General features: G+C 39.4%; 7 protein-coding genes across 9 annotated transcripts in view; 4 read left to right on the forward strand and 3 right to left on the reverse strand.

Annotated features, from left to right (window-relative positions):
• Positions 1 to 49: 49 nt before the first annotated feature.
• LOC133834993 (kynurenine formamidase) lies at positions 50 to 1,167 on the reverse strand. The gene is made up of 2 exons (XM_062264822.1): positions 989 to 1,167; positions 50 to 925 (listed from the first exon to the last, which is right to left on the reverse strand). The coding sequence occupies exons 1-2, from the start codon at positions 1,119 to 1,121 to the stop codon at positions 117 to 119; spliced, it is 942 nt and encodes a 313-aa protein (XP_062120806.1). The 5' UTR covers positions 1,122 to 1,167; the 3' UTR covers positions 50 to 116.
• A 413-nt stretch (positions 1,168 to 1,580) lies between these two features.
• Positions 1,581 to 2,696, forward strand: LOC133834994 (coatomer subunit epsilon). Its single transcript, XM_062264823.1, has one exon. It carries the CDS (start codon positions 1,682 to 1,684, stop codon positions 2,600 to 2,602), a length of 921 nt encoding a protein of 306 aa, XP_062120807.1. The 5' UTR covers positions 1,581 to 1,681; the 3' UTR covers positions 2,603 to 2,696.
• Positions 2,630 to 3,360, reverse strand: LOC133834995 (PHD finger-like domain-containing protein 5A). Its single transcript, XM_062264824.1, has 4 exons — positions 3,202 to 3,360; positions 2,939 to 3,129; positions 2,790 to 2,875; positions 2,630 to 2,724 (listed from the first exon to the last, which is right to left on the reverse strand). The coding sequence occupies exons 1-4, from the start codon at positions 3,251 to 3,253 to the stop codon at positions 2,718 to 2,720; spliced, it is 336 nt and encodes a 111-aa protein (XP_062120808.1). The 5' UTR covers positions 3,254 to 3,360; the 3' UTR covers positions 2,630 to 2,717.
• A 165-nt stretch (positions 3,361 to 3,525) lies between these two features.
• LOC133834991 (coiled-coil domain-containing protein 102A) lies at positions 3,526 to 10,461 on the forward strand. 3 transcript variants are annotated; one of them, XM_062264818.1, is made up of 10 exons: positions 3,526 to 3,824; positions 3,893 to 3,963; positions 4,046 to 4,085; positions 4,151 to 4,671; positions 4,727 to 4,850; positions 4,914 to 4,993; positions 5,054 to 5,390; positions 9,002 to 9,168; positions 9,289 to 9,949; positions 10,063 to 10,461. In XM_062264818.1, exons 1-10 carry the CDS (start codon positions 3,687 to 3,689, stop codon positions 10,069 to 10,071), a joined length of 2,148 nt encoding a protein of 715 aa, XP_062120802.1. In that variant the 5' UTR covers positions 3,526 to 3,686; the 3' UTR covers positions 10,072 to 10,461. The 3 variants fall into 3 exon arrangements, with proteins under 3 accessions (XP_062120802.1, XP_062120804.1, XP_062120803.1); XM_062264819.1 differs by lacking the exon at positions 9,289 to 9,949 and having other exon boundaries at positions 3,539 to 3,824; XM_062264820.1 differs by lacking the exons at positions 9,002 to 9,168; positions 9,289 to 9,949; positions 10,063 to 10,461 and adding an exon at positions 6,137 to 6,188 and having other exon boundaries at positions 3,533 to 3,824.
• Positions 6,308 to 8,323, reverse strand: LOC133834992 (glutaryl-CoA dehydrogenase, mitochondrial). Its single transcript, XM_062264821.1, has 2 exons — positions 7,760 to 8,323; positions 6,308 to 7,257 (listed from the first exon to the last, which is right to left on the reverse strand). Exons 1-2 carry the CDS (start codon positions 8,220 to 8,222, stop codon positions 6,464 to 6,466), a joined length of 1,257 nt encoding a protein of 418 aa, XP_062120805.1. The 5' UTR covers positions 8,223 to 8,323; the 3' UTR covers positions 6,308 to 6,463.
• Positions 10,462 to 11,194: 733 nt separating the features above from the next.
• LOC133839720 (uncharacterized) lies at positions 11,195 to 12,587 on the forward strand. The gene is made up of 3 exons (XM_062271372.1): positions 11,195 to 11,867; positions 11,924 to 12,103; positions 12,155 to 12,587. Exons 1-3 carry the CDS (start codon positions 11,284 to 11,286, stop codon positions 12,480 to 12,482), a joined length of 1,092 nt encoding a protein of 363 aa, XP_062127356.1. The 5' UTR covers positions 11,195 to 11,283; the 3' UTR covers positions 12,483 to 12,587.
• Positions 12,588 to 12,760: 173 nt separating this feature from the next.
• Positions 12,761 to 20,723, forward strand: part of LOC133839706 (carbohydrate sulfotransferase 4) — a 33,919-nt gene continuing 25,956 nt past the window's right edge. Inside the window, exon 1 of the mRNA XM_062271371.1 lies at positions 12,761 to 14,158. Within this exon, the coding sequence (XP_062127355.1) occupies positions 13,233 to 14,158 (926 nt within the window). The 5' untranslated portion in view covers positions 12,761 to 13,232. The remainder of the gene's footprint in view (positions 14,159 to 20,723) is intronic.

Genomic DNA, 20,723 nt, shown 5'->3' on the forward strand with positions numbered 1-20,723 from the left:
TGTGAATTATTTACTTTTCATACCAGATAGAATTTAGAATTTTATAGTAAGTTGCAGGGATCCTAAATAATAAATGTTTAGGTTAAGTCGGTCAGCATGGGCATGATTCCTCGGGACTACTCTCTTTTTTCTGGTGAAGTGTCTTGTAAGGCTTCTAAGATATACTTGGTAATAGACGAATCGTCATTAGCTGTTTCCTCAATGATATCAAAGTGATCGTATTTATCGAAGACCTTGAAAGTAACGTCAAAACCTGCTTCTTTCAAGTAATTGGCAAAAACACGACTCTGTTCAGTGAATGTTACACTTTCATTTTCAGCCGATATCACATGAGATCGTAAACTACTCCACGATGAACCGTCAGCATACCAAGGCCAGAGCATAGGAGAAACCTCTATAACACTCTCGGCTTCCAGGCCGAAAATATTATTGGGATTGACCGCATCCAACTCCCAAAGCTCCCGCAGATCATAAACGCCGCATATAAAGAAGACCACTTGCACTTTGCGACGTCGCTCCTCAGTGATCAGATCTGGCATATGTAATAATTGGGCCAGAAGATGGGCACCAGCCGAGTGGCCTGCGAAGCTAATCGCCGTTGTTTGCGTACGCTCGGCATAGTCAAAGATCCAGAGCAGAAAACTTTTAAACTGCTCCAGCAATTGGGGCAAAGTCACTTGAGGACAGTTGTTGTAGTCCATAACTGCGACTCGATAACCACGATCTACCAAAGGCCCTACCATGGAGCCAGAATGGGACTTGTCTAATATTTGCCAATAGCCGCCATGCACATACACGATAAGAGACGAAGGTTCAGAGGTTCCTTCATCTTTATAGTAAACATCGACCAATTGACGATCATCGGAGCCACCATATCGCAAATTATGAACTTTGATGCCAGGTTTTGTAGCTAGATCAGCCGTCTCTGATTTGAAATAATAAAAAACATATAAGACCTGAGTTCAGTTTAGATGTATCTTGCACTTACGCTTTGATATTACATTTACGAAATTCTCCTGAACTGCCAAATTTGGTTCTGGTTGATCTTGGAATCTAATTGTATTATAGCTAGGCAAATATTCCCGCACTAAATCAACGTTTTTCTCTTGAGAATTGTACATAATAACGCCAGGCTGTATTAATTGCTTGCTACGATGTTGAAGCGACCTTGTTCCCAATCGCAGAAATCAGTGAATGTTAATCAGAGTAGCAGCAAGATGGACAACAAAATATGTATATTATTTTAAACTTACAGCTTGGTTACACTCTCAAAATATTTTAAATAGGCGCCATTTATTTAAAAGTTTACGTTTATTAATTTATAAAAAAAAAAATTAATATTTGCATGATTTCTTCAATTTTTATATAAACAGACTATATAAATTAAAGAAATACATATAAATCCGTTATTCATCGGAAGTATTACAGATTCAATAATTATCACAATTTATTAATATACTCAAAAATACTTGTGGTGTTTTGTATAACTGACTACTAACTGTATATTCGATATCGAAATATGTATCGACTCAAACTTCTAAAGTTGCCACATGGTTTTATTTTGAACATCTGATTCCAAAAAAAAACTAAGGGGCAACTTTACGACTGAAAAGCCAACTCAGCTTATAGTTTACATTTCACTTTACCACAGAAAATCAATTTAATTTGCTAAAAAATAAATATGAGTCGAGCGCAACATAATGACGACGATGTCAACTCATCGCTCTTCGATGCCCGCAATGAATATTACATTGGCAACTTCATGGGATCGATTAACTTTGTGCTTCCGGAGCAAGGAACCGCAGGTGCTGAATTACTTTCCTACATGTATTTGTCATATTTGGCCATCGATTCGGGTCGCATAATTGCCTCCGACATCAAGGAGAACAACACGACACCCTTATTGGCACTGCGTCTAGTGCACGAAGCATTTGAGCAGCCGTCGCGCACCGAGGAGCTGCTGGAGAAGCTCACCGACAAGGTGGCCAGCGAGGAAGATGAGACAAACATTTGGCACGTTGCCACCGCCATCGTTTACTGCTACGATGGACAGTTTGAGAATGCTCTCAAGATTTTGCATGGCTCCACCAATCTCGAATCAATGGCACTATCCGTTCAATGCTTGTTGCGACTGCAGCGCGTCGATCTCGCTAAACAGCTGGTGGCCAAGATGCAAGAGATTAGCGATGATGCAACGCTTACGCAGTTGGCGCAAGCTTGGGTTGCCTTGGCACAAGGCACGGAGCAAATGCAGGATGCATTCCACATCTATCAGGAGTTCTGTGAAAAGTTTAAACCAACTCCAGCCCTTTTGAATGGACAGGCTGTTGTGCATCTGGGCTTAGAACGCTATGAGGAGGCAGAAGCTGTGCTACGAGAATCGCTGACCAAGAAACACAACGATTACGACACACTGATCAATATGTTGGTGTTGGCACACTTGACGGGCAAGTCGTCGGAGACGATTACACGTTACTGGGAACAGTTGAGGCAATTCCATCCAAAGAGCGACTTCATCACCGATCTAGACAAGAAATCAGCCGAGTTTGATCGCCTCTGTTTAGAGTATGAGCCGAGTAGCGAGCAATTGCTTGCCGTCTAAAAGAATATTCTATTTCCAAAATATTACTACATTCATGTATAAAACTTTATATTCATTAAATTACAAAATACAGAATTATTAGAGATATATTATAGATGAGGTAGTCTTCCATATTTCAATAGCTGTGGATTGAGAATTGAGGGAAACGTTAAACAAATTGAATTAAGTAACCATTTTGAACGCTTACTTTTGCTTGAAACCATATTTCTTGCGCTCGTAAAACAAGTCTGTCTTTGAGCTGCCCAGATTGACAATTTTAGGACAACCATCGCGCTGCAAGTTATGTATTTAATTAATAATGCAGAGGGATTAATATTTAATGTCGGTCGCACTTACATCCTTTTCTTGTATAGTGCAGGATTTGCAGTAGTAGGCATCAGAAACGCCGGGACCACCGCATATAACGCAGCGTCCCTGATATGAGCCATAATTGCACTCATCACAAATGCGCACCAAGGTACAAGGACGCACATAAGAGTCACAAATCACACATTTTCCATCGTCCTTTTCACACAACCGGCCAATGGCTGCACGTGAAAAGAGAACGTAAACAATAACAGTTTTAAATGGTGATATTTATGGGCTTTCGAGTAACTTACCAACGCCTGGCTGTTTGCGACAGAAAATCAAGTCGGGATGATGCTTGGCCATATTATTAGTGTATTCTTTTTATTAAATTAAGCAGAAAACAACAATAATTCTCAATTTTCATACGTTTTGCACAAATTGTTAGATTTAATGTGGCCGTAATTTCATACAACAAAAATCCTAGCCCCGATAAAAGAATGTTTTTGCCGGCATGTTTTTGTTTTTGCAATCCAAAAATTTTTCTTTAAAATCAAATACAATTCATTAAGTGTAGGTAATTTAAAAACTTAAATTAAATTTAATATCAAAGTATTTTTATCATGTATAATTTAATATGGAACAAGTGCAAAACTGTATGGTCACATTAACCAAACATCTGTTTCTTCTTTTTTCTGTATACAACTTTATCGAAAAGTGCATAAGGCAAAATGCAATTCATATAAACTAACTGAAAATAAGAAAATAATATAAACTAGTGAAGTGAACGAGCCGCAAAATGTCGCAAGTGACGTCGTCAACGACACAGAGTGCATCCGCTGCCCAGGCGGGCAGACGGTTGCCCAACAACGATGCTGCTGTTTGCGTGGGCGTCGCTGGCGGTGGCTACGGCGAAACAGAGTGGGAGGCGCGTGAGGTGAGTAATATAACAAAACAACTGCAAAGGAAAATAGAAAATATTTAACCAAATTTAATATGCTACAGTCCCAGCGACAACGGGAGTTGCATGAGGCACGGGCCAGAGCCGCACAGATGGAGAAGACCATGAAGTGGTGGTAAGTTTGTATTAAGAGGGAGGAGACAAAATTGCTTGCAGCCTTTGCACCGGCTTTTGATTAACTGTGAACTCTCTTGCAGGTCGGATTGCACTGCCAACTGGCGCGAGAAGTGGAGTAAGGTAAGGTTGCCATAGCAATTGTTTAATCAATACGTGTGATAACATAGTCCGTTATTTATTAACAGGTTCGCAACGAGCGTAACAAGGCTCGCGAGGAATCTAAGCAATTAAACATTAAACTGGACGTCGCCATGAAGGAGGCACATTCGTTAAAACGTGAGAAAAATGATCTGGAACTGCAGATAACGCAGCTTAAAAAGGAAATGGAAAATGTGCACTCCCTGATGATGAAACATGCCGGACAATTTCATCGCGCCGATACCAATGAAGATGCCGAAGCCAATGGACGTGATGCCAATTGTTCACCGGACATTTCGTCAGATGGCTTGAAGAATGTCAACAGTGAAGATGGTTTGGTCACTAAGCTGCCCAATGATGTCAAAGATTTAGACATTGAAGAGTTTGCCCTAAAGGGCGCCATGCCCAAACATCTAAGCGAACTAGATGAAGCGGCAGCTGCCGAGGAAAAGCGTTTGATACAACAACTATCCAAGGATGATTTCGATGAGGATTATTTGCTGCAAAAGATATCTATGCTCCAGTTGCGCTTGGATGAGGCTCAAAAGACTCTGCAGGCAGAGCGAGAGTGGGTCTTTAATATAGAATTTAATTATAGTTATTATAAATTAATCACATTGTAGTGAAAAACACGAACTACACAAGAGCATAGAGAAACTGGCGCTGGAACTGCAGGATGTGCGTGGACGTCAGGAAGAGCTACGTTCGGCCAAACAGGAGGCAGTTCGTGAGCTGCTTACACTCCAGGTAAGCAACGAACTCTCGTTTTAAATGTTACATTTAATGGATTTGTATTGTAATGACTAACAGGAGCAACATCGTGCCGAGATGCGTATTGTCAACAACTCGCTGCAAGAAGAAATTGCGGCGCGTGAAAATCTGGAGCGTCGGTATGAAACATTTGTTGATTTCAGGTGCTCAACAGCTATTTAATGCCCATCCATTTGCAGTCTTAGTGAACTACGCACAGAACTGGAGCATTTACAGGCCGAGAACGCTTCGGAATGGGGCAAGCGAGAACGTTTGGAATCTGAGAAGTTGGCGCTGGAGCGCGACAATAAAAAGTTGCGAGCTGAACTTCGTGACTATCAGGAACGCTCTGATCGAAAGTGTCGCCCCATGCAAGCCAACGATGTGGAGTTGCGTGCGCTGCAGCAGGAGTTGTCTGAGAGAAATAAGGAAATCAGCGAAGTCAAAATGTCGCATGCCAAACTCAAGAAACTGCTGGCCGAAACAAACACTGAACTGGGTCATGCAGTGCGACGGGCGGAACAATATGAGGCGGAGGTGAGTCGAAATACACAACAACTTATTAAGACAAGTAAGAAAGCTACAGTCGAGTGTACTCGACTGTGAGATACCCGCTACCCTATTTTATTAAAGGCAAAATATTGCGGTATCATTTTCAAAATATACCAAATATACTGCAAATATACTACAAATATACCAAATGGTATATGTGGTATATCGATGTAGTACCGAATTCAAAATATACCATGGACGGCTCAATATACCAGATTGTCAGCCAAAGCAACTCAGACCCTAGAAAGTAGACGTTTTTGCCCATACAAAAGTATTTCTTTAATAACTTCCACAATTTTTATCTGATCGTAACCAAATCATGAATCAGGAATCATAACTCCTATAGTAATTATTGTATATACCAAAATTCGCAACCTTAGCTTTAAAACGCTTGTTATTCGATTTTTTGATTTGTGGGGCGGAAGTGGGCGTGGAAAAAATTTGAAACAAACTTGATCTGCGTGCAAACATAACAAATGCTGTCAAAAATTATAGCTCTATCTCTTATAGTCTCTGAGATCCAGTGTTTCATACGGACAGACACACAGACGGACAGACGGACACGGCTAGATCGTCTCGGCTGTTGACGCTGATTAAGAATATATATACTTTATAGGGTCGGAGATGCCTCCTTCTACTTGTTACATACATTTCCTGTCGGCACAAAGTTATAATACCCTTCTACCCTATGGGTAGCGGGTATAAAAAGGAATCTTGTTTTGACTCTTAAGAAAAGTTGACAGCATATATGAAATGTCAAGATCTTAAGAATACATCAGTTCATTATGACTGCAGTGTAGCAACAACTGCTTGAGATTCTATTAAACTGGTTCTCAAATAATTTTCAGGCTCGAATTTAAACAATTATTTTCATAATGACTAAATTTCTAGAATCCTGTTTTAAAAATCAAATATTAAAAGAGTTTTATTTTCATTAATGATTATAGTCTTTGCTTGAAAATTAATTATCATTTAATAGGATTTTGTTTTGCTAGCTACATTTTAAAACTAGAAACAAATGCAATTTTTCGTTGAACCCATTTCGTAAATCCAATTTATTAATTGGCGAATGCTGCCAAACCAGTGATAGCACGTCCCAAGATCAAAGCATGAATATCATGAGTTCCCTCGTAGGTATTAACTGATTCAAGATTCATCACATGCCTGATCACATGATACTCATCACTGATGCCATTGCCGCCCAGCATGTCCCTCATATGCCGAGCAATCTCCAGTGATTTACCCGCATTATTCCGCTTCAACAACGAAATCATTTCGGGTGTGTGAAGTTTGCGATCCTTAAGGCGACCTACATGCAAACACGACTGAAGTCCAAGGGCAATCTCAGTGGTTGCATCTGCCAGTTTCTTTTGTATAAGCTGATTTGCGGCCAATGGTCGTCCGAATTGCTTACGATCCAGGGTATATTGACGGCCGATCTCCACACAGGCCTCAGCTGCACCCAAGGCGCCCCACGCGATGCCGTAACGAGCATTGTTCAGGCAGTTGAAGGGTCCACTGAAGCCCAGGGCATTTGGTAGCAACTGCTCCTCAGGTACATGCACATCATCCATCAGGATCATGCCAGTTGGTGAGGCTCGCAAAGAGAATTTTCCCTCAATCTTGGGTGTATCCAAACCCTTGGCAGAGAGCTTGCGATCCACAATGAATCCGCGCAGTTTGCCATCTTCGCACTTGGCCCAAACAATAATGACATCGGCAATGGGTGCACTAGTGATCCAAGTTTTGGATCCATTGAGTATGTATGTCTTGGTCTTGCTGTCGTATTTGGCGCGGGTTTCCATGCCACCGGGATCGCTGCCATGGTTGGGTTCAGTCAGGCCGAAGGCACCTGAAAATAAAATGATAACATGGTATTAAATGTTTTAAAGTTTTGTTGTTAGTTAATAAAATTTTATTAGGATTAACATCGAATAAGCCTTGGAAGAGTATTGAAGTTTCGTTTCTAACGATCGATAATTTGTGTTATTTTCTTTCTTGTTTTTTTCCGCTCACAAAACACATACACAAATGCCGAAGAGAGCGAATGAGACAAGCAAGCTTTTTGCAAAAGCTCTGGCAAAAAGTTGTTTGCTGTCATCTGATGCTAATAATTTCTCGGCTCTCTTTAATCTTCCAGCACAAGTTTGCGACTTGTTTACTGCATTTTGTTGTTATGGGCACCCGCCCCCATTGCTTTTTAATCTCAATCTTATCAAATTTGTTAACTTGCTGATAGTAGCAAAATCTTTTAAATTATGCTTAAAATAAAGTGTTGTTAGGTGATCGTTATGGCCTGTCGAATGATTAATGCGAGTGGAGATGTAAATCTGTAGATTCTATGTTTTTTTTACCTATCAATTTGCCCTGGGCCATGCTGGGCAAATATTTTTGCTTTTGCTCGTCGGATCCATAGTCGTATATGGCGCCCATGGCAAGTGAGCTTTGTACACTGACTGCAGATCGGTATGCAGAATCCACACGTTCCACTTCGCGGGTGAGAAGACCATATGCAACACTGGAGACGCCAGCACAACCGTAGCCTTGGAGTGTGCAGCCCAAGACACCGAGGCTGCCAATTTCCTCCATAATCTTCTTATCGAACTGCTCATTGCGATTGGCCAAAGTGACGCGCGGCAACAATTGCGATTGGCAATAACCGCGGAAGGCATCGCGAATGGCAATTTCCTCTTCGGTCAGCTGACTCTCCAAGTTGAGCGGATCCTGCCAGTTGAATTTGGGTGCACTACTCGCTTTAGTGCTCGCCAAGCGGCTAACGCAAGGACGCAATTTTGTGATAATATTTTGTGCAATCATTTTCCTTTCTGTTTAACTTTATTATGAAATTTTCCAGTCGGCCGCACGCTTCTCTCACACACGTACACGACAGTCGCGTCTGAATTATGTCGAGAGACTGAAGAAAGCTTCAAGCAAAACAAAAGCTTTTCTTGCTAGCGTTTGATTAGCGTGCTCTCTCGTTCTCTTTTTTCTCTCTTGCGACTTTGTTGTTTTGTCGAACTGCTTCTGTTAATCGCAACCTACTAAATTGTAGCCTTATCTCGAAGCATTGATTTAGAGATTCTGATAACAACGGAAACTGAAAGTTACTTCTGATTACAAGTGAAGATTGCCGGTGGTATCACATTATGGAAATTATGTTCTGATGTGAACCAACTCATAATTAAAGATAGCTGACCCAATCTAGCTTATTTTGGGCAACCAAATGCTATAGTTTTTAATTAAGTTAACAAACTGATATATATTCATTAAGAATGTGTAATTTGTTTTCCGTATAGGTTTTGAATGAATATATTCATCTTAAACACTTATTGATTTTATTGGTCAGAATTTCTTTAAATAACTTTGATCTGGGTTGATGAAATGAATTTTAAATTGTCGTTTAGATGGGAACACACTTAACAAATTTTGAATTGACTTGATTTATAATGAATAAAATAATAATAAATGCATGATAACATCATAAATTTTTTGTGGAAAAACTTAACTGTTTTCTAAAAGACAATTACCATATCCTACAACCTAAACTAATCACTCAAAACACTTTAACTTACATTTCAAATTTGTAATTTTAAAAGGTAAAACGACTTCGACAACGCGTTGAGGAGCTTAAACGTGAATTGGCTGGTGCCGAGGATGAGCTGGACTCGGCAGTTAACCAAGTGCGACGCTTGCAGCGCAGCAATGATGAGTTGGTGGGTCAAACTGAGGGGCTTCAGGTGCAAATACAACATCTGCAGAACAGGTGAGCGTCATATCATAAATTCTAATTCAACTAACTGCCAACTAACATGCTAATAATGGTGCTGGCTTTGCTAATCCCAATAACTTAACCTAAATTTAAATACTAAAACACAATGAAAAGACGTGCACCAAGTCCACAACTGCGTGGCATGGGTGGAGTGCAGTTGCGTAACAAGATTGCCGTCGAGTTGCCCAATGATTGTCTGCCCAACATCAATGATCTGCGTCAGATCTTTGACGATACTCAGGCGGGTTTGCGTAGCTCCCACAATGGCAGCGATTCGGTGTCAGCTCATCATGCTGCAGCAGTCAAGCGTTCCAGTCACACGGAGCGCACGCTGTTGCAGCAACAGCAGAGCAATGCGGCAGCAGCTGCCGCGGCAACAGCAGCAGCGGCGGCGGCGGCGGCGGCTTATTTTGATGCCAAGACATCGCATTTCGAGGAGAACATCTTTGAGGCAAAGTCGCGTAATTTGGAGTTTGAGCGAGCCAAGCAGAAGTTTGATAATCCCCATGGGCAGCATCATCATCAGCACCATCAAAGGCAACAGCGTTCATCGGCCGGACGCTACAATAGCGCTGGCAGCAACAGCAGCAGCGGAAATCGAGCTAATCTCGCCTTGCCGCTCAAGTGCATGACAAACAGTGGCGGCAACACAACAGCATCGAATAAGGATGATATCAATAGGCAACTGTATGAGGCACACGATAAGGAGCAGACAGCTGCTGGCTATGCTCGCAATAGTATTAATTTAGATGGTCTAAAGGTATCCGACGACGAGGTGAGCTCTAACCTTGCATTACTAACTTTGGTTTTTGATATTTTCCTTTTGCTTAAATTATTTTGTATACTCTTTTGTCGCCTTTAAGTAATCTTATGATTTATTGCTTACAGACTCCGTAGCTATGGCTCGACAAGTTTGCTGCTGGACGATGAAACGGAAGGGAATAGCGATTGATCGAACAACAAATTTCAAGATGCTTCGATTGCAGTTTATGGTATTAAATGTATTAGTATTAACTTTTCCAATCCTAGCCCTTTGGCTATTGTTCTCAAGCAATTTGAAGCAGAAGTTCTTTGTTCCTTAACTCTTTCGTATATACAACATATTTATATGAAGATTAATAGCATACATTTACTTCGAAATACGTCATATTCTAAGTAGATCCCTGAAGTACAACGACCAAGATTACATTAGAAATGACATTAAGTTTCTTTCATAGATTTTGATATATGTATTTCTGGCTGATTTTTACAATTGTCTGTCTAAATATATGGATATATAGATTGGTTTCCTATCAAAACGCTAGAACTTGTATTAATCAGACTTCGCAAACATGTTCCACTTGGTGGAGCGTTGGACCAATTGTGAAAATTCACTGCATGTTAGTTACCCATTTCTATATTTCGAGTACGCCGAATTATTAAAGAGATCTCCTTAACCCCTGCTAACATGCATAAACTTAGCACAAATAGAAATTCATTCTTCTATACGTAAAATAATGGGCGTAAAATACAGGTTACAATTTTTAATAAAAAATTACATTTACAAAAATAGTGCCAGATATTAAAACAACCTTGATGAGATTGACTTTATAGCTGACTTCAATATACTCTTTGAAAAGTTGCGAATTTTGTGTGGAAATGTTTAAACTTGAGTAGATAATTTCTTTGATTTCCCTGGGGGAAGTGAATCAAAATACGTACGCTTGTGCCTCTATCGATGTTGTCAAGTTTTCGGCATCTCCTTTCTAGTCTAGAAGTTCTAGAGTTCTTGCCAAGGTTCGCAACTGCTGTTAAGGGAATATTGTAAATTCGAACTGTTAAGAATATTTAATATAAAAAACATTACGTATTAATTTATAGCAATATTAGTATTCTATTAATACTTTAATTCTAATTAATATGGATAAACTATTAACAATACTTATATACATACTTAATATACATATTACATATGCCTATCACTTTTGGTATGTTACAAATAAATTAAACGCTAATCATAAATAAATGTTTGATGCTGACTTGAATAGAAACGGAGTAAGCGGAGCAATAACATTTTTATAAATTTGCAACAAAATTATCAGTATTGAATGAAAACAGATTTCTTTAAATATGGTGAATCGGGGCACGAAATTTACTGGCGTTTGCATTGCCATTTATTTGATATATGCACTATTTGTATTCGTTATATTACCAATGCTAATGCCCAATCCAGTTACAATGTCCCGAACGATGCTCGCTCAGCAGACGCGACACTTGGGCGACTTGAGCAAATATAGTTTGGAGACAGGTGGTAAGCCGGTACGATCTATGCTGGTTACATTTAGAGGATCTGGAGCACTCAAATTACTGGACTACCTTACTCGCCAGCCGGGCAATTATCACCACTTTTCGCCGCTTATTGCATATAGAAATCGGATTACACAAAAGAGTAGAATCGAACGGGCTCTTAATGAATTGGTATCCCTTTACAATTGCGACTATAATAACTCATTACCTATGTTGGCCGCTGGAATGAAAACACCCTCGTTCAAGAATTTTTATGGAATGCAGTGGAAAACATGTGCGGCTTATACTTCGGAAGTGTGTTGGGATCCCGAAATTATGGCAAAAATTTGTAGGATTTTCCCATTTATCAATATGTCGGTGTATAACTTGGGACTAAAGTACTTGTCGGTTTTGCTGCGGAGAAAAGAGTACGTAGTAAATAGTTATATAGTATTAGAATAGTTTTCTGATATGCATCTCGTAGTCTCAACCTTCGCATTCTACTCCTGATTCGTGATCCACGTGGAACAATGGCTTCGCGTAGTAATCGAGCTTGGTGCTCTGGTAATCCTGAGTGTTCTCAGCCAAATGATCTGTGTGCAAGTATGGTTGATGATTATTCGGTCGCTGAGCAGTTACTTCAGGATTATCCAGATCGATTTAGGTTTGTTCTCCTAAGCTTAAAAAGATAAATATAATTTATTTGAATTTTTAGTATCATCCGCTATGAAGAATTGGCGATGGACCCTTCAACCGGCTTAAAAAAGATCTTCGATTTCTATGGATTACCCATGAAGACTAATGAAGACAAGTTAAAGTTAAGTAGTGTTGGATTGGAGAAAACAAATTCGTTACTTTTCGAACGACCGATGGAATGGATGAATACACTTTTGCCGCAGGATGTGGAAAATATACAACATGTCTGCGAAGAAGCTATGAATCTATGGGGATATAATCCAATTGCTCAAATTGCGAATAGTAGTAGCGGCACATTTGTAGCCTTAAAAACGATGCCTATATTTCTGAAGTCAAATCTAAAATAAAATACATATACCATATACATATATCATATATTTGATTTTGTGACTATGTGATAATAATAGCCTCAATTAAATTATTAACGTATGTGTGTTAATACTCTCAAAGTTTACGTTACGCCTAATTTTTAAAGGAGTACACAGTTGCAAAAGCGCCATCTATTGGAATCCGCTGAAAACTGTCCATTGAGTGCTTCAGCAGTATTTTGGTATTTTTTAGTTGGTAATGGTGAGTATTTTAACGCAAACTGTTGAGCGGCCATACTCGAGCCCTCAGCTGTTCATTCTGTTTTCGCTGTCGCTCTCGGGGAAGCTCGCAAGGCATCGCTATCGCTTCGACATTTCCAATTGAATCGGGCCCAATCAGAAAATAATCGAAACAAATTGCAGAGTTCGCATTTAATTGCAATGTCTGGCACGTTATAAAATGTGAAATTGTGTGCTGTTTAAGCGGGCTAACTGTGTGTGTGGTGTGGTGTGCTGTGCTTTGTGTGTGTGCGTGAATGTGTGTTGAGTGTTGTGTTGTGCTATGTTGTGTGAGGATGTGTGAACGAGTGTGTTTGTTTATGTGAATATGTAAACAACCCAAAAAGGCTAAGGCCAGGCCACCAACAAAAAAAAAAAAGTTTCCATTATTTCTAAGCGAAAAGTGTGTGTTAGCCAATTAGTTAAGTAATTCAATAACAAAGCAACAGCAACAAACACAAAACTACTCACCCCCCTCCATAATAAAGTAGCAATACTAAATAATAACAAATGAGCACAACGGATTTGGAGTCCTGCGCGCTGTTGACCGGCGAAACTGTCGAAGCTGCTGCCGCCGCCGCTAACGACTCTGTCACTGTCAGGACACGCACTAAGCAACGCGTCAGTTTAAATTCAAAACGTCGACGCAGCCGTATGTCCCGACGCGCGAATCTCATTGGCATTTGTGGCGTTAGCAGTTTGTGCATACTGCTGCTGATTGCCACCACGCAGCATCGACCGCTCACCTCGCCCTTTAGCAGCGGCAACAGCAATGGCAATGGCAACGGCAACGGCAATCTTGCCTCCAGTCTGCTGTCGAATAATCTCGGCGGCCGCAATGGCGGCGGCGGCTATTATGAGCGACAGCAGCAGCAGCAGCCATCACAAACTGCCGCCACCATTTACAATATGACAGCGACCATAGTGGATGTCCTGGCGGCGCAGCGTGCGCGCATTCTCACCGAAATGGAGAACTTTGAGTATCCACGCGGCGGTGCCGAGAAACTCAATGACATGACCCTCGAAACTGGCGGCACGCCAGTTCGCAGCATTGTCGTTACCAGCTGGCGCTCAGGCTCCACATTTCTGGGAGACATCCTCAATGCCATACCGGGCAATTACTATCACTATGAGCCGCTGCTGGACTTTGGCATCAAGCAAGTGCGCGATCCCGATGATCAGCAGCTGGCCGTGCAAAATCTCAAGAATCTGCTCAATTGTGATTATGGCGATATGACTGATTATCTCGAATATGGCAAGACGCACACCTATCTCTTTGAGCACAATCAACGCCTTTGGGATGTTTGTCGCGAGTATCCGCGCTTCTGTTGGCGTCCCGCCTTTCTCACGCCATTCTGTCGACTGTTCCCCATACAGAGCATGAAGACGGTGCGACTGCGTCTCGCTCAGGCCGAGCAGTTACTCCAGGATCAAAGGTAAGGCACCCGCTATCATCAGTTACTTAATGGGGATATATGCATTTTGTGCCTAAATATTGTGATATGATGTAAAATAGTAAATATTAAATAAAGTACAGAAACTAGAACAAAAAGGAAGACCTAACAGACAACTTCACTATTGTCTTTTAATACTATTTTTCAAAGAGGTTTTATTGCCCTACGAATATCGTAAGCTAGTATGTTGAATATATGCAGTCAGTCAGTCAGTTAATTAGGACAACGCATTTTATATTAATTAGAAAATATCTAGGGTACTCATATAATACAAATTAAATTCATAAATAGAGTGTTCTGTAAATAGAGTCTGTATTGTCTTACTTCAATGGATATTCAATGAGTACTCCATAACGAGTCGCGATAGAGAGGGCGAAAGATTAACAGAGCGCATACAATGAAAGTGAAAGGCAAGGCGCCTGCGCAAATTGTGTCGTCTCTCTTTCGACACGCGTTTTTATCGATACTTCGATACTTATTTATTGCGGTTTCTCCGGCTTCATCGACATTCAACTGGTTTGTGATTCAGTTGCCATTGTCGCTTTATCTTTATAACTATCTCTATACCAGCGGATTTGCTTTGCTGATAATGCGTTAACTACAAATACAAAATCATTTTGCATACATATGTAATTATAATAATTTTCTACAATACACGATCTTTGACATGCCAAAGATTAAATGCCCTTGCACAAAATACGAAATACTAAGTTGAAATATATGTGTTTATGTACACGATATATATAAAAATGTGTGTTGCATATGTATTTCTCTTATTTAAATATGATTTCTTTTTTGCTTTTTCCGTTTTGCTTTATTCGTTGAGTTCTTCAACAGTACACACACATAAATTACAATAAGTTGTGATAAGTCGCTTTGACTGGCACTTAGATAAGACTCTAATCAAGTATTTAGTCTTTGAGTTATTAATGCGCTATACAACTATTTGTTATCAGCAATATTATGCTTGTTTACTCACACTTCAGTTGTTAAAAAAAAGTAGTTCAGTAATTTACTGGGATTGAAAAATGATTTATTTATGCTTCACGTTAATACGTTGAAAATTCCATTTAATGCCTTAATCATTTAATTTCCTGCCTTTGAAAGCATTAACAGAGCTTTAGAAATAATGATTTTTTTATCACTCTACTAAATTGCTGCATATTTTAATTATAACAATGTTTTTTGCTCGCTTGGTGTTGTCTTTTTTATTATTATTAAGAGAAACAGAAGCAAAATTGATTGTGATTGATAATTACGATAACGTCATATTCAATTCGTATCAAATTTTCCCTAATTGTTAATTACTGTTGTTTGTGTTAAGATTCAATCTAAAATTTGATAACACAATACTCGAGGTTATGGAATTTCCGTAATCTTATCTCAACTTCCTCAACGCGCTTGCGGTGAATAATTATAAACATTATTTATAAGAAAATATTTACTATACAAAGTAGTAAGAGAAAAATACTCTTGCTTTAGTCAGTCAAGTAAAAGTAATTGGCAAATCCTTTGGGTACACAATCGTAAAGCAAATTCGAAGCGATTCGATTTGACCGCAAACAAAGTTTCGTTTACATAATTTTCCATTTAAAATGTAATGCAAACAATCAAGCAAAACAAAGTAAAAAAATCAATAAAATTAGTTGTGTATGGGCATTCTGGACAAACAACACCAACAGAGCAGGGCAGTGAAATGTAAACAGAAACCAAAACCAAAGCCAAACGAACGAAAATATATTTGATTGATGTGCTTTCAATTTTCGATTCCTGGGCCATTGTGGTCTCAGTTACCGCATTGAATCCCATTCAATCCAAAACTAATGACATTGGGGACATTGTATTGTTGCTGATGTTACGCAAAAGATTCACACAACCATTTCGTACTCATCCCTGAAGGAAAGAGTGCGCTGACATTTTGGAGTTGGGTTTAGTTTCGGATATAGATACGAATACAGATTCGAATCCGGATCCGGATTCGGATTCGGATGCGGCTACAGCAAACAAATGGAAATTGATTGAATTAAGTTAAAACGTTTGCATTTGCTTGCTATTTGCTATCAATGCTCGTAAATGTCAGATATATTTAACAGATATGAGATATATTTATATTTGCTCAGACAATGGGCGTGGCATGCAAGGTCTGCCTTCACACCAAAACGTTTCACACTGCATCAGCAAAAAGCAATTAACATACAAATTCATGAGCTCGAAATGTGAACGATTCTCTCTCTCTTTCGCTCTCTCTCTCTCTCTCATTGCCGGAAGCTCTTGGCAATTCTCCTAAGTAAATTAGCTGGGTAGTCGAGCCTTTTGTTTTGCCAACGCATTTCTCTTTGCCACTTGCCTTTTCGCTGTATTCTCAGGTTGCCAGCGATACTCTTTCAAAGGGCATATGATATGTTACTTAACTTGTGTGAGCAGTTTACAACTCGAGAAATCAAATGTATTTGATTACTTCTTCTGCGAATTTACTTTAAATTGTTTTTATTTAAATGTAATAAGAACACAATGTTTGCTATCTATTTGAAATATTTAAAAGTTCTAGTTTCTAAGCAAACAGTTTGCATTCACCGAATCTACTTGAAATTTGCTTATATCGCATTTCATTCTACTTTAAGTTGTTTCCCCTACTTTTGGTTGTTAGGGCATCATTGCTATTGCTTTTGCTTTTGAGTTTGAGTTTTTCCAAGTTTTTTCTGCGGTATCTTGTTGCAGTAATATTTTTCACACTCTATTAACGCAGTGTAGTTGAGCAGCTTTCAGCACCCGGTTTTCAGTGTCCAGTGAAATGCATCAAAATTCCGGAAACGTTGTCCAAGCACTTAGATTTATGTTGCTCTGTTGCTCGTGGCTTGTTGCCCAGCATTTCCCTTCCCCGCGCCCCCCTCCTTGTATTCACTTTGAGCTCACACCCAATTTGGGTCAGTGTGTGGGGCGGTTTGGTGTAGGGTGACTCACTAAGCGGCCACTAACTTGGCTAACTTGGTTTCTAATTGCCGGTTGGGCAACTGGGCAACTGGGTGCGGAGCCCAGCACGAAAAGTGTAACTTCTAATCATTAATTGCGTATACGCCGCATTGCGCAGACCTCTTAAATAATGTGCCTAAATGGGATTTTATTCTTTTTGCTCGTGAGTGATATTATTTTTTTATTGCGTCGATAAAGCAAATTTTAAAATTGTTTTACGAGTAAATTAATTTGATTGCTTAGGTTGGCTGAACACTTGGCATTGTAGGGTATTCCCATTCGGCTATATTGGATTTTGTTTTAGGGAAGTCTTTTAGTTTAGAGCGACGTAGATATAATGTTGTGAAAATTGAAAGCGCCCACAGCTCCCAGCATAAAAGCTTACAACGAGCCACTCAGTTTTTTGGGGGCAGCAGCTGCTGCTGCAGTAGCTGAAGCTGAAAGCCAAAACCGCAAACCGCAGAGAGTTTTTGGCTTTAGTCTCTTTTAGTTGGCTTATAATGAGCAAAGTGGCCATTAACTGAAAACTTTTGTAAACTGCGTTTTAAAGCGGGCCACTCGACAGTCCAACAGTCGGAGAAGTCAAAGATACCGAAAGACAGGTAGACAGTCAGACAGACAGTCAGTCAGACAGTCAGACAGACAGACGGATAGATAGATAACAATGTGCGAGAGAGAAAAAGATGAGAGAGAAGAGACCCACTTTTGACCAGCCAAAAATTACAAACAAAGTGAAAAACTAAAAACGAAACGAAGAAATAAACCCGTTCTAAAAAGCTTATTGCACAATAGACCTCATTCTTTTTGGACATGGATGGCATTTAAGTTTTTGTTTGTGAACTCTTGATTCTCAATGCGTGACAGTTTTGACAGAGACAATGAGAGAGCCAAAAGGGAGAGATCGCTTTAGACGCGAGTTCACTGAACGTTCGACTGACTTTGGCTTTTATGTTTTATGCGCGTTTGTTTTTGTTTTTGTTTTATTCATGCCCCGTCACTAGAAAAATTGGGGGGAAAACAAAACTAAGCGCGGGTGTCTGGCATACAAAAATAAAACAAGAAACGGAAAAACAGAAATCAAAAACAACATCAGCAGCAGCTACAACAACAACAACGACAACAATACGTATACGCTGCGCATTTTGCATTCAAAAACGAGTTTCACACAGGCCAAAAGCAAAAAGTTTTGGTACGTGTTTTTCTATGGCGTAAATGGGTGAAAAGCGCTAATAAAAATTGTCGGCCCGCTGGCTGCATTCGGCGGTGCCTCAAGACCGGGCCAAAACCGCAGCCTCAGTCGCCTCAGTTGCCGTCGTCATCATCGTTATTGTTGTTGTTGCTGTTGTCGTTGTACTCAGCTGGGCTATGACAAACTCGAGCCGGCAGTGAAAGTGATTGATATTTTTGTTGTACTTTGTTGTTTTAGTTTTTTTTTGTTTTGTTTTTATTTTACCCGTACCTGAAAGTTTCGCTTTTTTCGCCCGGGCGTGTGGCAAACATAAATATAATTTCTACTTTAGCTAGCTTATGCTTGTCGGCTTAATCTGCAGTTGGTATTTATTTAGCCTTTTAATTGGGTAGTATAGTCTTTGCTGTAGCCTTGCCAACACCCGATCGTTGATAGATGAGGCATTGACTCGCAAACCGGTCTAAGAATTCGTCTGTCTGTGCACGGGTGTATATACACCGTATATTTATTGTGCTGTGTTTGGCTGATCAACTGCATGGAATATTTTATTAGTTTATGTATGAACAATACATAGAAGAGGGAGATGCATAGATCTGCTGCCATTTTGCACTTTGCTGCAAAATGTTGTTCAATTTTTGTCAAACTTGATTTTTAAATCATCTACAGTTTTGGCTATTACCGATGACGTCCATAAGGTTATTATTTGATTATCAATATCCGCGTCCAAATAAAATTCGATTTAGACTTAAATATATGTACATATATATAATGAACTTTTATTTTCATTAAACGCTGCGTATCTAACCGCACCGAATGTGCAAAGAAAGGGAGTAAAAATCAAGTGTGACCATACAACAAACTAAAGGATATTTATAACTTAATACCAGCGCGTTTGTTATGCTAATTTTGATATATGTATGGGCACACTTACAACAAGTATTGATCATTTATTATTTGGAACAATAAGTTAATTGCTGGTCTAAGAATAACTACGAAAATGGGTCGGAGATTCATTACTATGCGAAATCTGTACAGTCAATTCGGGTTACCAATTGGTTAATGTGAAAGCCGAACTCTAATGAATTATATGTAATGCACTTGGATATAAATAGCTTGATTGTCTATATCACAGATATTAAATATGATAGCTATAATTCCACTATTTTTGGAATATTTCTCTGTAGTGTGCCGCATTCATAGCTGAAACATGATTTAATATTGTGCGGTAAAGTTATTCTTTTGTTACTTAGTTGTGACATAAGACAGTCTCATTAACTAATGTGCCAAATGTTGGCATTACCAGTCACAATCACGATTTGTGATTTGCGCTAACAATACTTTATGATGTTTATTTTTAAACGCTGACAGTCGACTAATAGATACTTTGGTTCTGAATGCAAAAAGTATCTTTTTCGGGGCTGGTTATTCAATGGTTCTTCGAAGTCTCTGTAGTTCGTAAGCCAAGCAACAACTCGTTGCTGACAGCCTTGAAAAACCTTTTTTCCTTTCTTAAGTTTTGTGCTGCTGTCGTTTTTCTTTGTTTTTGTTGTTGTTGTTTCCTTTTTTCGTTTTTGGCTTTATATTTCTACGTATATTCTGTACAATTACCAAGCACAATTTATCGTTGACGGTTCGCGTTGTAAATTTTTAAGTAGCATCGCCTAATGCGATTTCTCCAACTGCAACTGGAAACCAACAACTGGCAACTTTATGACATTCGCTTTGCTCGTTGTTGTTGTTGTTGCTGTTGTTTTTACTGTGACTAGGCAGTGGCTTCATGGTTCATCAATTTGTTATGCGTTTCGGTGCTGTGACTTTGGGCAAACTTACTTGTTCTTCAAGATGCTGTCAATCTTTTTTTGTTGTGCTTTTGCTAGACTTATTTTCCTCTTTGTTTTTGAGTCGTTATCTTTTTTTCTTATTCGTTCTGCTTTTTCCTTTTTTTTTTTACTTTGTTTTGGGGTGGCATAGTTAGATGCATTAGTTAGATCGATAGATTGATTGATAGCCCCCCATTTGGGTGCTAGTAAATCATTGCAATTTTCACACGCTGCAACATTGACTCGCAAAAGATGATTAGTTATGATTAGTTAGCTGTACTCTGCCGCGCTTCAGCGATTTTCATGTTGTTATTAAAATTAACCCTAAAGGCAAACTTTACTGCTTACTGTGCTGCTGACCAGGCCAGAAAGTTGGTCAAAATATGCGAACTATGTTCAAAAAAGCCAATTTAATACGGAGACTTTTGCAAACATTTTCTGTAGACAAACTTGTTTCAATTATTTAGTATGCCAAAAATCCAAAATAAATTACATTATGTTGCCACATGGTAAAACATTGAGCTTATTGTTTATTAAAAAGTTGTATTTGCATGGCATTTATCAAAAC

Source organism: Drosophila sulfurigaster, chromosome 2L (genome assembly GCF_023558435.1).
Source record: "Drosophila sulfurigaster albostrigata strain 15112-1811.04 chromosome 2L, ASM2355843v2, whole genome shotgun sequence".
NCBI lineage: Eukaryota > Metazoa > Arthropoda > Insecta > Diptera > Drosophilidae > Drosophila > Drosophila sulfurigaster.

What these genes read in the sequence shown, in the direction of transcription:
- LOC133839720 (XM_062271372.1), top strand. Translation starts at nt 11,284, where the DNA reads ATGGTGAATCGGGGCACGAAATTTACTGGCGTTTGCATTGCCATTTAT. An exon ending in GTTTTGCTGCGGAGAAAAGA is followed by an intron (nt 11,868 to 11,923) that starts GTACGTAGTAAA and finishes TGCATCTCGTAG; the next exon opens with TCTCAACCTTCGCATTCTAC. An exon ending in GATTATCCAGATCGATTTAG is followed by an intron (nt 12,104 to 12,154) that starts GTTTGTTCTCCT and finishes TTGAATTTTTAG; the next exon opens with TATCATCCGCTATGAAGAAT.
- LOC133834994 (XM_062264823.1), top strand. Translation starts at nt 1,682, where the DNA reads ATGAGTCGAGCGCAACATAATGACGACGATGTCAACTCATCGCTCTTC.
- LOC133834991 (XM_062264818.1), top strand. Translation starts at nt 3,687, where the DNA reads ATGTCGCAAGTGACGTCGTCAACGACACAGAGTGCATCCGCTGCCCAG. An exon ending in CAGAGTGGGAGGCGCGTGAG is followed by an intron (nt 3,825 to 3,892) that starts GTGAGTAATATA and finishes AATATGCTACAG; the next exon opens with TCCCAGCGACAACGGGAGTT. An exon ending in GGCGCGAGAAGTGGAGTAAG is followed by an intron (nt 4,086 to 4,150) that starts GTAAGGTTGCCA and finishes ATTTATTAACAG; the next exon opens with GTTCGCAACGAGCGTAACAA.
- LOC133834992 (XM_062264821.1), bottom strand. Translation starts at nt 8,222, where the DNA reads ATGATTGCACAAAATATTATCACAAAATTGCGTCCTTGCGTTAGCCGC. An exon ending in GGCCCAGGGCAAATTGATAG is followed by an intron (nt 7,258 to 7,759) that starts GTAAAAAAAACA and finishes TTTTATTTTCAG; the next exon opens with GTGCCTTCGGCCTGACTGAA.
- LOC133834995 (XM_062264824.1), bottom strand. Translation starts at nt 3,253, where the DNA reads ATGGCCAAGCATCATCCCGACTTGATTTTCTGTCGCAAACAGCCAGGC. An exon ending in TCGCAAACAGCCAGGCGTTG is followed by an intron (nt 3,130 to 3,201) that starts GTAAGTTACTCG and finishes TTTCACGTGCAG; the next exon opens with CCATTGGCCGGTTGTGTGAA. An exon ending in GCACTATACAAGAAAAGGAT is followed by an intron (nt 2,876 to 2,938) that starts GTAAGTGCGACC and finishes CATAACTTGCAG; the next exon opens with CGCGATGGTTGTCCTAAAAT.
- LOC133834993 (XM_062264822.1), bottom strand. Translation starts at nt 1,121, where the DNA reads ATGTACAATTCTCAAGAGAAAAACGTTGATTTAGTGCGGGAATATTTG. An exon ending in CGTAAATGTAATATCAAAGC is followed by an intron (nt 926 to 988) that starts GTAAGTGCAAGA and finishes ATTTCAAATCAG; the next exon opens with AGACGGCTGATCTAGCTACA.